The sequence below is a fragment of the Micrasema longulum genome, unplaced genomic scaffold (assembly GCF_059751315.1).
Source record: "Micrasema longulum isolate JH-2025_06_02 unplaced genomic scaffold, ASM5975131v1 h1tg000112l, whole genome shotgun sequence".
Classification (NCBI taxonomy): domain Eukaryota; kingdom Metazoa; phylum Arthropoda; class Insecta; order Trichoptera; family Brachycentridae; genus Micrasema; species Micrasema longulum.
Window position 1 is genome coordinate 1296848 of NW_028277318.1, and position 15556 is coordinate 1312403.

At 32.7% G+C, this 15556-nt stretch overlaps 1 protein-coding gene across 1 annotated transcript in view; it reads right to left on the reverse strand.

The window, feature by feature from the left end:
• Positions 1–13348: 13348 nt before the first annotated feature.
• Positions 13349–15556, reverse strand: part of ham (hamlet) — a 125924-nt gene continuing 123716 nt past the window's right edge. The window contains exon 8 of the mRNA XM_088238714.1: positions 13349–15528. Within this exon, the coding sequence (XP_088094840.1) occupies positions 13489–15528 (2040 nt within the window). The 3' untranslated portion in view covers positions 13349–13488. The remainder of the gene's footprint in view (positions 15529–15556) is intronic.

The window sequence follows — 15556 nt, forward strand, 5'->3', positions numbered from 1 at the left end:
CAATGTTTATGAGTACATGTGTATTTTTTCTTCATATTTATGTTCAACGTACATGTTTAAGGCAATCTATGCCGTTCATATAAAAATAATTTAATAAATAAAGGACTACAAAAAAACATGTATTAACTCCAGGCTATGCAGTGAATCCAACATAAAATGTATTATACATTATCGGGTCGTAACTTAGTGCCTCGGACTCACGGCTCAAAGATCTGAGGTTTGAACCCCACTCTATCCCAACTGTTCCTATATTCTAACAGTGAGTTATTCACAACTCGTTAAAAATGGCCGTCAAAATTAAATATTTGAGTAAATCATGAGAATGCAAATATTTCTTTTTTTTTAAAATATTATTTCTCCTTAATGAATAGTGTAATTTTTCTTTAGTATATCTTTATTATTACTATGTTCCATCGCAAAAAAGTAAATTCTCAATGTCTTAACATTAGAAAACAGTATTGTCTAGTTGGGCGACAAATTGTAAAATCCAAATGTAATATAATAAACTATGTACGTTTTTTTTTCTTCTTCTTATTTCTCTTCTCTCCAATATATAAAAATATAAATGTTTGTATGTAAATATTTTTGATCAAGTGTCTATTTATTTTGCCAATAATTAAGTAATACTCATTATTAAGTCAAATCAACCAAATTCTCACCTGTTATACAACACATTAAATTTTCAAATGTTCATTTTACTTTTTGTACATAATCTAAATTATATATTACATTGGCGGCCTAATTATCAAATGACGATTTGTTTTAAGCAATAAAATAAAACTTCAATAATATAATTTATTTTTTGAACGAATTCAATAGAAAATAAAATAAATAGCTAAATCTATACAAAAAAAACATATTTGTATATGACCTATTACAACAGAGATGAAGAGCATTTATAAGGTAATATAGAAGTCTAGGCATCTACAGGGCCTATGACTTGCCATTGGCTGGTTTAAGTGGTCACTTTACAAATGTGTAATATTCACCATTCTGCCCATATTTGAACATCTATATTCCTTTGATTCTTTCATCTGTTGATGTTTGTGAAGTTAAAAAGCTGAAAGCTTTATTTAGCGGGTGAGATTCATTGTTATTTATACCTCTATATTACATTCTATTAAAAGTTCTCCATCACTGTTGTAATATGTTAATGAATCCAGTCCTTGTCTACTTAAAATATTGTTGATTTGTATATAAATTACTTAAAATATTTTTTTTTATACAATTCAAAATCTCGCAACGCTATGTTGGATACATGTGAACTATCTTAATATTTTTTTAATGATCTAATTGATAGCTTCTCATTTCTTCAGAACTTCTCATTCTGTATTTTTCGATATTTCACACTTACAGACTAATTAATAAAAAAAACAGCACTCTTCGATGAATATATATTACCTTCAATAACAGTGACATCGACATATTACACATCTTGCAGATTATTACATATCCTGAAGAGGAGATCCCGCCTATGTACAAACATGGACATACTCCAAGTATTGTTGGTTTATTTATCATTAAAGCATATTTAAGTATATGTATGTGATCAGTAGTTCAGCTCATTAATAATTTGTCTAGCAAGCAATAACTTAACGTCGACATACGCCATTAGCATTTATTAAAACAAAATCTCACTGTATTTTAGAATTCGTCATGGTTCTAATTTGAACTGTGTCGAAGCTAGTGGTTTAATATATATCCTACCAATAAGTTGCCCTAACCATTTGACATTCATCATTTGGTGAAATATGTTTTGTCGGGTCCTTATTTTTGTAATTAAACATTATTTCTAATGATCTGTATCGTAATGACACATTTCTGTTACCAAGTCAAAAATATCTACTGTTTACCCATATAATATGTCAGAAAGTTATAAATTTTAATGATTTTTTATTGGTAGGTACAACATTTGAAGCTTTCATAATTATTTTCAGATGATTTTTTTTCTTTTCAGACGGTAAAATTTGTTTCGCCAAACATGTTAATATTAGAAATCCATTTTTTCATTGAAATTTTACCAGCTTCTCTTAAGAAAAGAAGGATCAAAATAATGATATTTTTGGCAAACAACTTTGACATTCAAGTAAGTGTAGCACAGGGTAGTTATTTTGAACCTCATATATCATGATTTATAAATTATTATATAAGTTGACAGAACTTTGAAAAGAGAATTTCAATGTGATTGTTACTATACGAGCATACGTATATTTTATTTTTCAAATTGCAATATAATTAGTATGGTTAGTTCATTAACATAATAAGTATTTCTTAAATAGACACTCTGGGAAAACAAAAAAACAGAAAAGATGGGTAGATTATGAAAGTAATAAAAAATGGAAAATATCAGAAGAGACCTGTATCCTGCTGTGGGAAGATGGCTTAGATAGAGAAAGATTATTCATCATCATCGTCATCATCGTTCCCTTTTCGCACCGAATTGTGCATAGGGCACTGCATTGGTACTCTAATCGCAGCGTATCTTGATCATTTTTGTTACATGAAGGCAAGATGATCAGTATTACGGCGGCCTCCGTGGTGTAGTGGTCAAGACGCTTGACTCACGCACGGAAGGTTCCGGGTTCGATTCCCGGTGAGAAGACAAAAATTAAAAATGTGATTTTTCTCAAGCCTGGGTGTTCTGTGATGTAATTCACCACTGTAATTAGGCCTCCTATAATGTATAGTATTACGCTTCAGGTACCAGTCCTGGGACTATGAAATATTTTAGTGTGAAAACACCCATTCAAATAAATATTTCACACCAACCATGTCGGGAATTGAACCCGAGACCTCTTGCATGGCAGGCTAACGCGCTGACCACGAGGCCGACAGAAGATTATTCAAGTGTATTTAAATATAAATTATTCATAGTTAATTCCTCGTCGTATGGCTGCAAGTCGTAGTCTATCTTTTAAAACGATTAAATCATATCAAATGAGCAGATTTTACATTTGGAAAAAAAAATCAATTCTAAAAAACACAATACATTATTGTATTCGTTCACTAAAGACTCTTTAGGGTTCTGGGGTTCAAACTGTCAGTAGAGTTGCAGTGAGTCACATCTCGCCAGAGGGTGTGATTCTACAAAATGCTGCGGACGCCCAGTTGCATTCCACCGGCAACACTACTGACTAGAACAACTTGTTAGCGTTCGAATCCTGGGCAATAGGATTACACTCATAATAGTGTGATCACGTCAGATAACGAGAGGATGAAAGGTGAGTTTCTGGCGCCTCCAAAAGAGAAGTCAACGGGAAATAACTCTGGTCATTATATCCCGGGAATAACTATGCCAAATACATCAATAAATGGTCGGCCTGGCTGCGAAATTTAAAGGTAGGACCAAGATGCTTTATCGTTAACGTTGGGGGGACCTGACAAGGCACCGCAAGAAGAAGAATGACTTTTAAATTACAGATGCTATGTGAAACATAACATCATTAAAATGCAATCAATCCTGATTAACATGATTTTTTCAATCTGTTTATTTAAGGTTCCAAAATAGCCGTTTATTTTTGCATTATAATTTTGGTCAAACCTTTCCAATCAATTAAAACCACGTAGGTTATAATTGAACTCGAATTAATCAAGAAAACAATTAGCGTATTTGGTCAAAGTTGTATCAACTTTAAAAATGGCCTCTGGCTGTATCGAATGTTAAGCCTCTCCGTGACGGTTTTCGTGTTATGGATAATTATTAAAACATTACGTTGCCCACATTATCTCATATAATAATAAGCCTTTGCATCTACATTTCAACACCTCTTGCACCGGCTATCGAATTATGGTTCCTACCAGCAAATTATGTACGCCTTTTTTTCGAGTTTAATATGTTTCTGATATAATCAGTTTTAAACCGGTATCAATGCTAACAATGGCATTTTGTTTAATAACTAACAGATAGTCATCAAGAACAACAGCATCTCGAAAGAATTGCCAATACCTCGAGGCATTATTTTGCTGGCTAAATCATTATTATTTTATAACCATATTTTAATAATCTTATTTGATTTGCAGCTTAAAATACAATCGTGAATACATACAAGGGTTGCAAAGCGAAGTGGGGAAGGTCCAGTATCACACTGCAAAGGGAACATTGTCAATAAAAGCGACGGGTGATTAAAAATCCGTTGAGGTCCGAGGTTCGAGCCCCACTCTATTCCAACTTGATTTTAATTTTCTAATAGTGAGTTATTTACAACTTGTTGAAAATGGCCACCAAAATTGAAATATTTATGCAAATAATAGGAGCACTAATGTTTTTTTATATTTAAAAAAAAATAAAAATATGTGATTATTAATTAGTTTGTTCTGAGAATTTCTGTTATTTCGATATTATTAATGTTGAGGCCTTTATTGCTTACTTGTTACGATAGTTTTAGAGTGTGATTATGAGGAGTATTCTCCCAAAACTATAGTAGTGTTCGCTTAGTGTTAAATAAAATCACATAACACTAATAACAACGTTTTATTTTTATAATAATTTATAATTATTTTTTGAGAAGTGAATGCCGATTCAATTGATAATGATTTCTTCAGACACTGCGTATCATTTCATATTCTGCCTGTGTATGAAGATCCGTATTTCTTCAGTTGGAACTTCTGAGATAAAAGCCTTCAGTAGTAGAAGCCAGTCCTAGACTATAGATTTTTACTAGAAGTATGTTTATGATGTTATCCGATTTATCTACGTAATTTTACCCAATCAAAAAATCTACACGTAAAAATAATGATTAAAATGAATCAAAATCACCAGAGATAATTTCACCAGTGTTCTGACTCTGGCACCCGATGAGTATTAATAACCGAAATGCCTTTGCAAGATTTAAAGCTTTATTACTCTATCGCGTGAAGAAGTACGAGATACTGGTCATACTCGTATATTATAATTAATACTGAAGTATTATTTTCTCGAGGTAATGCTTTCCATCATCATGTCAATACTCTCATCAAATGAAGACGTTAATCTAGTAGACGCTTATTTTTGTTATTTTTTCAAATTTAATTGAGTTCACCCACGAAATGGCGTAGTCAAAGCAGAAGATTTTTATATTTCATTTGGCATTAACCTCCGCCTAAGTAATATTTTGATAAAAAATTGTAGACTACGGATTTACGATACACCATTACAAATTCAAAATTTTTTGACACTGCCAATTTTATAATTGTTGCTGCAGTGGTCAGTGCTTTTTTTTACCATGAAAGACATCTCGAGTTCGATTCTCGGTGTACTTGAAATTATATGTTTATTTAAAAAGGTCATTTTACACAATGATAATTTAACTTGGACTTGCCCCTGTCTCGAGCTGTGCTTACAGAGATAACCATCAATCGGCCGAACATATCTTGTGACACTGTGTGCTATTGGATGATGCCAGAGATGAGATGCTGAATGGTCTGACAGGGGTCATGCGACCAGCGTGGAATGTGGATCTGATGGCCAACAGTACAAATTTTGCACACTTCCGTCAGTTTGTTCGGACTTGGATATTGCGTTGGGAGCTCCTCAGATGCGCGGGCGTCTAGGTGAGTAAGATATGGTGGGACAAGCAACTGTTCCTGTGGGATGCTCATTCAGTTGGGACTGTACTTCCTTCCGAGCGGAACGCACACGTTCTTTTGTTTTATCCTCCCCTTACGGTGGTGGTATTCGGATCCTCTGCCTCTGACAACCCAGGGAGTCCTTCTTTATTCAAAGTCGTTCTCTCATTGTAAATACCCGTGTTTTAACCTTAGTTTGTTGTGTAAGTCATGTTTGTTGTGTTACTATGGTTTTAAGAAATTGTTTTTGTATATTTGGATACGTTTATTTATCTAAATTTTTTGTGTAAATACATAATTTTTTAATAAAAAAACAGAGGCATTGAGGGGATCCTGAGGGGTGGAGACGACGTGTTGGCGTCTGTCCATACACCCTCCTCCCCTATCCTTAATCTGCATAGAGTTAGTATTCCTTAAGAATATTTATAACAATTTTCCTCTATGCGCAGCTGACAGAGAGTCTCCCAGAACTTTATAACAGCTGCAGGTAGATGGTAGGCTTAAGGATCTCCCCTCAATAATAATTTATTGTCCCTGTACTGGCACCGGATGCTTAAAACCGATATCCTACCTTCATTTAAAAAGAAATGATCAAGACAAGCTGCGATTGGTGAACCAATGCAGTGATTTACACAACATTAGATGCAAAAAGCTGAATATTTCATTTTATAACTTCTTGGAAGGTAAAATAATTTTAAAAATGTAACGAATATATTTTGTTAAGAAATGATAATATATTTTAAAATATAATGAACTTTTTTTAAAGAAATGTCAATATAATTAAAAATGAGTTAGACATTAATGACAATAAATAATCAAAGATATAAAATATGCCTGTATTTTATCATTTCTGCCATCTATCTTCCACTTTGCGATTTAAAATTCGTCGTATAGCTTTGACAATTCAACGCTAGAGCTAACCCCTAAAAAAATACGCCGGGGTGCGTCATTTTTCCATACTTTTCAGTCTCCAATTGTTTTGGTTTGAGTCTTTGCTAAATAAACTTTTATTTTACTTATATTCAATAAATCTAAGAATTTTTATGATAACTAACCTACCATTTTATTTAATGTCGATACTTTATTAAAATCCATAGCAAAAGTAAAAAATTAAGTGAGTTTGCAATTTTTTTTTATAAATTTATATTGAGCATAAAGTATTGCGAATTCCCTTACTTTGTAATATGTTGTATTGTACTTGTATAATATAATAATTTTTTGAATAAATAAAATTAGGACTTCGATACTTACATATATTAACATAAATACCTGTTTTAACATTTTTGCTCAAAAACCAAACCTTACTAATATTTGTGTTTTTTTTAAATCTTGAAATAGGGCACACAAAAAAACATTCTAAATTCTAAGGTGTGCTCTTGTAATAACAATGTACATATATTTCATTTCTAAGTAGTTTAACGCACATTTATTAACCTTCTGTTTGATTTTTTTTTTAAATGATTTTTTCCCGTATTATAATATTTTTTGCATATATTTGCATTTGGAACTTTGGGACATATCTTTTCATTTATAAATACGGTGACAAAAATTATATTATTTGAAATTACATTTTCACAATATAAAGTGGACCATAGAAAAAAGCAATAAGAACTGCCAGAAAGTATCGTTTTTTGAATGGTGACTAGTAAATATGAAATCAGAACATGGGTACGTATATTTCTTTCTCATCTGCTATTTATGATTTGCTATCCCTTTTAATTTTTTTTTACGCCAACGCATTATTTGAATAAGTTGGACGTTATTTCAAAACGCCCAAAATAAGGCTTTTTATTGTTGAAACATACGAGTTTATCAAAATAAGTGTTAAAATAAATACACAATGAATGGCATGAATTTAATGAGTAAATTCGTTTATCTTTTACGCTTTTCGGTGTTATGTTAAACATATAACTCATTAAGATTAACAAAAACGGGAATGGAGAAAATTTTCAAGAAAGGATCATGAAAGTCTAGGACTTATGATCTGACATTAGCTGGTTTAAGTATTCGCTTTACACACTGCGTAACATTCACCATTCTGCCTATGTTTAAACATCCACATCTCCTAAACTGTTCCATCTGTTGACTTTTGTGAACTCTCTGGGGATCAAGCCCGTCTACAAACATTGGGACCCACTCAAAGCATTGCCAATTATTTAAATATTAATAATTTTTACACTACAATATTAATTGCATAGTCCCCGGACTGACTAAGACTGATCACCTTATCCAAAATTTTACAAAAATGATCTAGAGACGCTACAGTTGGTGTACTAAAACAGTGCCCAATGCACTTTTTGGTGCGTGTAAGGTAATGAAATAATTATTATGGGCAGTTAATCTGTTTATTCATTGAATTTTTTTATGCATCATTAATTTTCTACGCGTCCGTAATAAAAATCCTTTTTCGATTGATACAAATAATCGACAATCGGTTCCACTCAATTTATAACAATAAAAATTAACCTTTCTTAACGAAGGAATATTGGATTTTTTTAATAGCGTTTAGCATTAATCATTTAAGTTCAATAGATTATCCCATATAAGTTTCTACAAAGGTGTTCTTAGTGCCTATTTATTAGTGACCGACCAATGTTTCGGTTTCAGTTACGGTTTCGGCCAATAAAACTAATTTCGGCTGCGGTTTTGGATTTGGCTAAAAATTGGCCGAAACTTCGGCTCAGCCGAAACCTGCGGTCGGGATGTGTCGGATTACGTTCAGTCGTAGTCGTGTGAATTTTATGGCTTGTGAATCGGCCGCATGACTCGTAATTTGTTAACTATATTTGGAAGTTTTAAGATCTTTCGTATTTTTATAATTTTCATAATCATTTAATGTCTTTATAGTTTTTTTTTTATACGCCTCCGCTCGTTTGCGAGTGATTTTGGCTCTTAGAAACAAGAATAAGAAGTCTTTATAGTTATCAAGTTAAAGTTTCCAGTACATTGATGAACATTAGTTATAAGTACGATATTTTAATGAACTTGTATTGTTTTACAAGTTTTGAAGTTACTTTTAACTTATTTAATCAAGTTTCGGTTTTGATTTCGGTTTAGACCAAAAATCTTGCTTTGGTTGGTCACCACTATCTATACACTTTCATTCTCCTCTCGTTTATCTGTATTAAAAGGAATATTAATTAATTATTCTCTTCTTTTGTTATTAATTTGTGTACTTCCACAATAAAATAAACTTTCATTATATTTATGTATTCAATACTCAACACAGCGATTATCTACATAAAAGAACTCACCCGAAAACCATTGCCTTCTGTCGTTTGATCTACTGTTTTATTAAGCACAGTGCAGAAGGTTACTCATGCATCTCCTGTACGTAAACAACAAAAATAACACGGATAACGCGGATGTCAAATTACTGACAGTAAGGGAAATAGAAGATGACCCAATTTCTCCATCAGAAGTAAAGAAAACACAATGAAAAACTACTTTAAAAGCAGTAACTATCCTTAGGTACCATCAGAAAATCAGTAGAGTTCAGTTTATATCATCAGTTTTCTAAGATCCATTACCGATTCTACATTATCTTTTTATATATATAATTCCTCTGTGCGGGTGATGTCACTTCTCCTGAGCGGCTTAACCAATTTACATGCGGTTTTCAGCAAAATGTAGGTCTTTGCGCTGTGCGTGTTTGTAGATTAAATTGTAGTTAAAACTGTGAATTGTTGTTTTTGAATGTTTACAAACAACATTCGCCTTTTATGGATCCTAATCAGATTCTTTTTTTAAATTCTTTATAATATCTTCTTATTTATTTCTTTTAACTGGATTTTTGAAAATCGCATTAATTTAATCTCACCCGCATAAAAAAAGGTTTCAGCTCTTTAAATTCACAAACATCAACAGATTAAAGAATTTAAGGAATAAAGATGTTCAAATATGGTCAGAATGGTGAATGTTACACAGTGAAAAAAATTCAATCCAACAAATACATGAAGATGGACATGTCTCTTTTTCTGTGATCGTTCTCTAGTGATGACCATTGAACTAATGACCTAATTATTGTCGAACAACAATAATGTTACCCAACAATAGGTAGAGAGTTCAACCAGTTACGTTTTCAATTTGCCGACATGATCCGCACGTCTTTTATTAATCGCATATAGTCTAGTCTTGCACAACTGATTGACCTAAATACGTTTTAATGTTTTTAATAGCGTCCAATAATAAAGACAGATATCTCAACAAAGACGAAGAAAGTATTGTAGCCGCAGCATTTCCCAAACGAAAGTCAGTATTTATTTATTGTAAAAAGAAATATATTTTATTTATGATTAATCATAATCAATACTTATCAATGGTTGACTGTACAGAGCTGCTTGGTTTAATAATAATACATGTGCCAGCCAGGATTTGTAGACGGTACCACCTGTTTCATGTACCAATAAGTAAAACATCGTATGTTAAAAATGCTTTTTTTCCTAGGACTTTTTCAATGTACAATACAAAATTTAAAAATATAGATTACACAAACATCACTCTTGTCAGATTTAAAATTTACACTAAAAATGTATTATGTAACTTAGTAGACATTATAATAATAAATATGTACATCTCCCCTCCCCTCCTTATCCTCTCTTCAAGCATTTTTGTCCTTATCCTGCCCAATTTACAGTAACTTAATGTTTTTTAAATAAATATCTAAAAAATCTTTGAATATTGAGTACATGAAAATAACATTTTTATATGTATAAATTGTATGTATTTATTTGATTTGTAATATATTTTCTTTACTAACTTTGTATACTATGTGGAAATCTGTTATTAGTTCTGAGTTTATACACTATATCTGTTTGTTTACTAAAAATATGTATGTAGAACTGTTGATTTCCCAAATAAAATAAAATAAAATATGCGAACGGCCTTAATATTGTCGGCAAATCCCCCGCAGCCACACAAGAATTCTTCAAACCACTTGAAACCGCTGCTGCGCAAAATAAGGTCTTAAAGGGTCATAAAATAGAGTTTTTATTCCTTTGCTATTGGTTGACTAAAATTTTGTAAGACATCTATTTATTTTTAGTTACATTGAAAACATTACAGAGTATCCAATGAATTCTCAACACACAACACACAAAATATACATATCAGATTTATCAAATAGAAAAGAGAAAAAAAAAGTAAATTGTCTTGTAAATTGACATACATATTACAATGTGGAAATTGCCCTCCCAAGAGTTTATATATATTTCATGACGGTGGGATTACTCCCATGAAATATATCGACATCCGAGGCGATACGATTGAATAACACGATTGCTCTACCTATTGGTATAACCATTGGCATGTTGGTTCTGCATCGTGGCAAATAGAGCAACCTGTGTTGCCTTTGTCGAAGATATTTATTAGAGACAAATAGACCGAATTCATTCAGAATATCAGAATTATGTATGCGACCACCAATGAGATAACACCACATAAACTCTAGAAAAGGAAAATCTGTTGTTACACCCAATTAGAATTTCATTGTTTAAAAAACATTAAATTGTATTATCCTTGCATAAATGTTTACATGATTAATAAATAAAAGATCAGAAAAGGCAATGGACAACCAGTCTGGTCATCTTTTCCCAGGAATCACTATGGCGAGTAAATCCAACAAGCAAATGTCCTGGCCTCGGAGTAGCACAGGACCGAGATGCTTTTGCTGTAGTGATCGCCAACATCAGGGAGACCTGATAAAGCACCGCAAGAAAAAATCCTATGAATTAACTGATGTTTTCTCATATAATATGTAATGTAATAATGAATAATAATAAAGATATTAAGGGTCAACAAATGTATCTCCATTTTGAAAACAAAAAAAATCCAAAAACTAAAAAGAAAACATTACAGCATTAACGCTGATTTTTGCTTTCCCAAGAACCCGTAAAATAAGATATAATGTCGCCGCGCCGTCCAGGGGTGATATTCCAAACGCTTTCACGGCCATAGACAAAGTTTATAGAAAAAGCTCTCGTATTTTGTATGTCAATACGAAAGAAAAATTGTTCTCTGCGGCCGCGAGAGCGATTTAGAATAGCACCGCAAGAAGAAGTCACTAACCCAAAAACATCATTTTTAGAAATCGCAATTTTAAAATTAATGGTTGTTATTTTGGAGGTTTTGTGTACACAACATAATTTGTTTATATCCTTTTTTAAAAATTCCATTCGTAACTTTTTCTTTCTGATACGTATTTTAAGATCTGGAAGGTTTTTATGGGGCTAGGTGACCAAAATTTTGTTAAGTGACTTTTGTTTAGTTATAATTCGGATTCACGCAAACTTTTTCCAAACTTAATTACCTAGGTGACGTTTGCCTCTTAAAACATAATTTTACAGCTTCGAGTGGCATATTTAACTCAAAACTGTTATTTTTAAGGTTTGTGACCTTTGCATGAACGAAGGTTTATATTTAAATTTTTTTAAAATTACTTTTAAGCCTCTTATTAGGAAATAACAGATGTTTAAAGTCACAATTTGTCTTTCTTTTATAGTTGTAGTTTTAGACACTGTAGTTTGTCTCTCGCATACAGATACATATAAGAGAGTAACATTGCAATTCAAATGCGCAAATTTGCGCTTTCCTTCTTTCAACAAAATGAAAACAAAGTGTAGAATGCATATATTAATTTATTTTTTAATATTTTTCACATATTTTAAGGTTTTTGTGTTTAATGGCAATAATATGACGACCTTAAATATAATATAGTAACAATAACATAGTATTTAGTAATAGTACACATTAGCTGATTTCAGAACATGTCAAGAGAAAAATTAACCTAAAAACCAAGTTTAATAGATTTATTGTGAATTATTTTATAACTAAAACAAATATTTTAAGAATTTTAAATAGATTTATCGATATAAAGTACACGATTGTATTTAAATTTTCTAGTTTTTTAAAATAATTACCAAATATTATAATTGGTTTTTGTAAGTGACAGAAGAAATTTGATTAAAACTTAATAAGTTGTAATGCCCATATCTACATTATGATTGGTCTAAGTAGTTAGTTATCAAAGTTAGTTATAAAATCAGAACAATGTGATTTATTTACAAAAAAGAACCTTATGCTAATAATAATTGTACAATATTTTACTAGTCCAAAGTGAACAAAATGAATCATTGTAATTTTACTCAAATTTTTAATGTGATATACATTTTTCAATTGATAAACACACGTCAGTTTTATTTTATAATTTAGAGTGGTTTTCCTATTTTACAGTGGAAAAAGTACGTTTTAATAGTTTACAATAGTATATTTTAATAAGCACAAGAATATAATCCTAAATTAATAAGAAATTTCTACAAAAACAAATTCCTTATTTTTAACAGTTATCACAACACGGTTAAGCCTAAATGTACGGAATTAAAAAAAAATCTAGAATATTTCGTTTTAAGAACACAGTCAAACGAAACGAAATACATTTTATAAAATTTCAACGAAAAAAACACCTTATTTTACAACAATTTTACATAACTTTGGTTAAAATTGACTATCACAAAAATTAAAAGAAAATCCATCTTATGGTGTTGTTTTATGTGCCCGTAAAAATAAAATCAGTTAATCTTATAAACTAAAATAATAAAAACTAGCCTAAGTGCATACAATACACGATTCTAATTAAGTACAATCAAATCGACACATGCTGATACATATTTCAAAAGTCGTAACAATATTTTCTAAATTCATATTATTATTTTAATTTCGTGATCTCTCCGCTGACATGTCTCATACAATTCATTAAGAAAACGTTTTAGGAACTTTTTTACTTAAACCAAATTCTACCGCTGTGCAAAATGCAGCAGTGTTAAATGTTTATTTGTGATTTAATCTTGATCATTTAATAATTTATACCTAATCACTTTTATAAGTTAAAATGCATCTTACATTGCGTGTTCACAAAATTTGAAGAGATTCGCTGTTGAATTCTGGGCGCTAAGTCGAAACTTCAATAACTGCGTCATTATTATTCAGTAGTTCTTCTTTTTCTTGTTTTACTTTAATACTTTCAAAGCGGTTAAGGGATAAACCCCCGCTTCTCCCGAGTACTTCCGAATTCAAATCTTCGCTGGCGAAGCTCTCTGAATCTTCATCGTTATCTTTCTGGGAGAGTTCATTAACCTGATGAGGATTGTATAAATGAAGAGGAATCGTGGATGATAGATACGGATCTTGCCCGCTGTAAGTTACTTTACCCATGAACGACCGTATCTCGTCGAAGTATGCATCTTCTCTCTCTGTTTCATTAGAACTACCGGGAGAATCAGCAATTGGTCCAATTCCGGATTCATCGGCCTCGTGTTTCTTCAGATGACGATCTAAATTGGTCTGTTGTCCGAAACACCTGTCGCACAGTGTGCATTTGAATGGTTTTTCTTTATTATGAATGTTTCTTACGTGACGCTGTAAATTGCTCGAGATCGAAAATGATCTTTCGCAATACTTGCACTTATATGGCTGTTCACCGGTATGTGTGCGCAGATGTCTTGTGAGATTAGCGCTTCTAGGGAATACTTTACCGCAAAATTTACAAGCATATCGATCTTTCAGTTTTCCGCCATGATTACCTCCTAACAGAACGTCTTGATATTTACTTGCCCCAAAATTTGATATTGGGGCTCGGAGCAAATCGAAATTATTTCTATTGGCTCCATTTGCTCCGAGAAGTGGTCCTAAAAAAGGGAACGATCTTGATGGGCCAAAAGGAGGCGGTGGCGGTCCAAGTAATCTGTCTCCGGGTCCAGCAAATCCTGGGAACCCACCCGGTCTATACATGGCTTCTAAAAACATAGGATGAATTGGTCGTGGGTACGCCATTGGTGGAGTTGCTGAAATCTTTTCTAGTATAGTAGATTTCGGCGAGGCTGGATGTTTCTCTTCTTCCACATCGATATCGATTGTTTCATTATCAGGACTTTGCGTATTATTTGTGTCGTCATGACTATTTTTTGAAGTCTCCGGAGTTTCACACGATCTTATTGAAGGACTTTTTTGAGCATAAGTTTCATCATCCGAACATTCAGTCCTGTGGCGTTTACGAGTTACACTCAAATCCAAAGGCTGCTCCCCGTTCGATTCAGGTTTTCTCTTTAAACCAACAGACTTTCTGCCAATAACATCATCTTCATCTTCAGTAGTGATATGAGGTTTTGGTGATTTTTTAGCAGTTTTAGAAAAATCCTTTGGTGCAGTAGTCATATCTGTATCAATGTCAATTTGCGTGATTTCTGTGATCAGAGGTCTAGATTTTAATTGATTTGGTTGAGAGCCAATAATTTCTCGTGGATTCGAAAAAATACTAATAGATGGATTCCGTAGAGGTGGACGAGCTGGCGATGGACGCAGCTGAGAACTCGCCTCCTCGGCTGTAGGAGGTGATACTTTTGCCAAATAGTTTTGCTGCCTCGGAGGAGTGAAACGATCAGATTTGGGGTTAAAAAGTTTTTCCAGGTGATTTCGAATACTTCTATCCTTGTTTTCGGAGTTGTGAGAAATAATATCAATATTTGAATCTGTTTGACGCTTTTGACTCTCTACAGATTCTGACCTTTCATTTATCACATTGTTATGGTGGACTTCCATCTCTAGCTGACTTCTATTTAGGTGTGAATTGAATAATAATGGATTAGCGAGAAATCCAGGCGGAGCGGACGGATGAAAAAGTCCAGGATATGGGCCGAAATTTGGTGGAAATGGGAACGGCAGCCCCGCGGGTGGCCTGTACATCGAGAACGGATTTTGACCGGAAGGATTATTTACCGGCATGTTTGAGATTTGAGGAAGTGGGGGTAGTTGGTTTCCTTGATTAGGATGGCTCTGGCCTTGGGTTTGTCCGGTCGAGTCGCAGAACCTCTTGTGCTTCGATAGTGAAGTAACGGTGGAAAATGACTGTCCACACTTGACGCACTTTATTTGCATACGGCAATCAGCATGCATGCGCTTATGACGACACAGGTTGGAAAATTGCGTGTAAGACTGCAACAAAAAGAAAAACGCATGTATT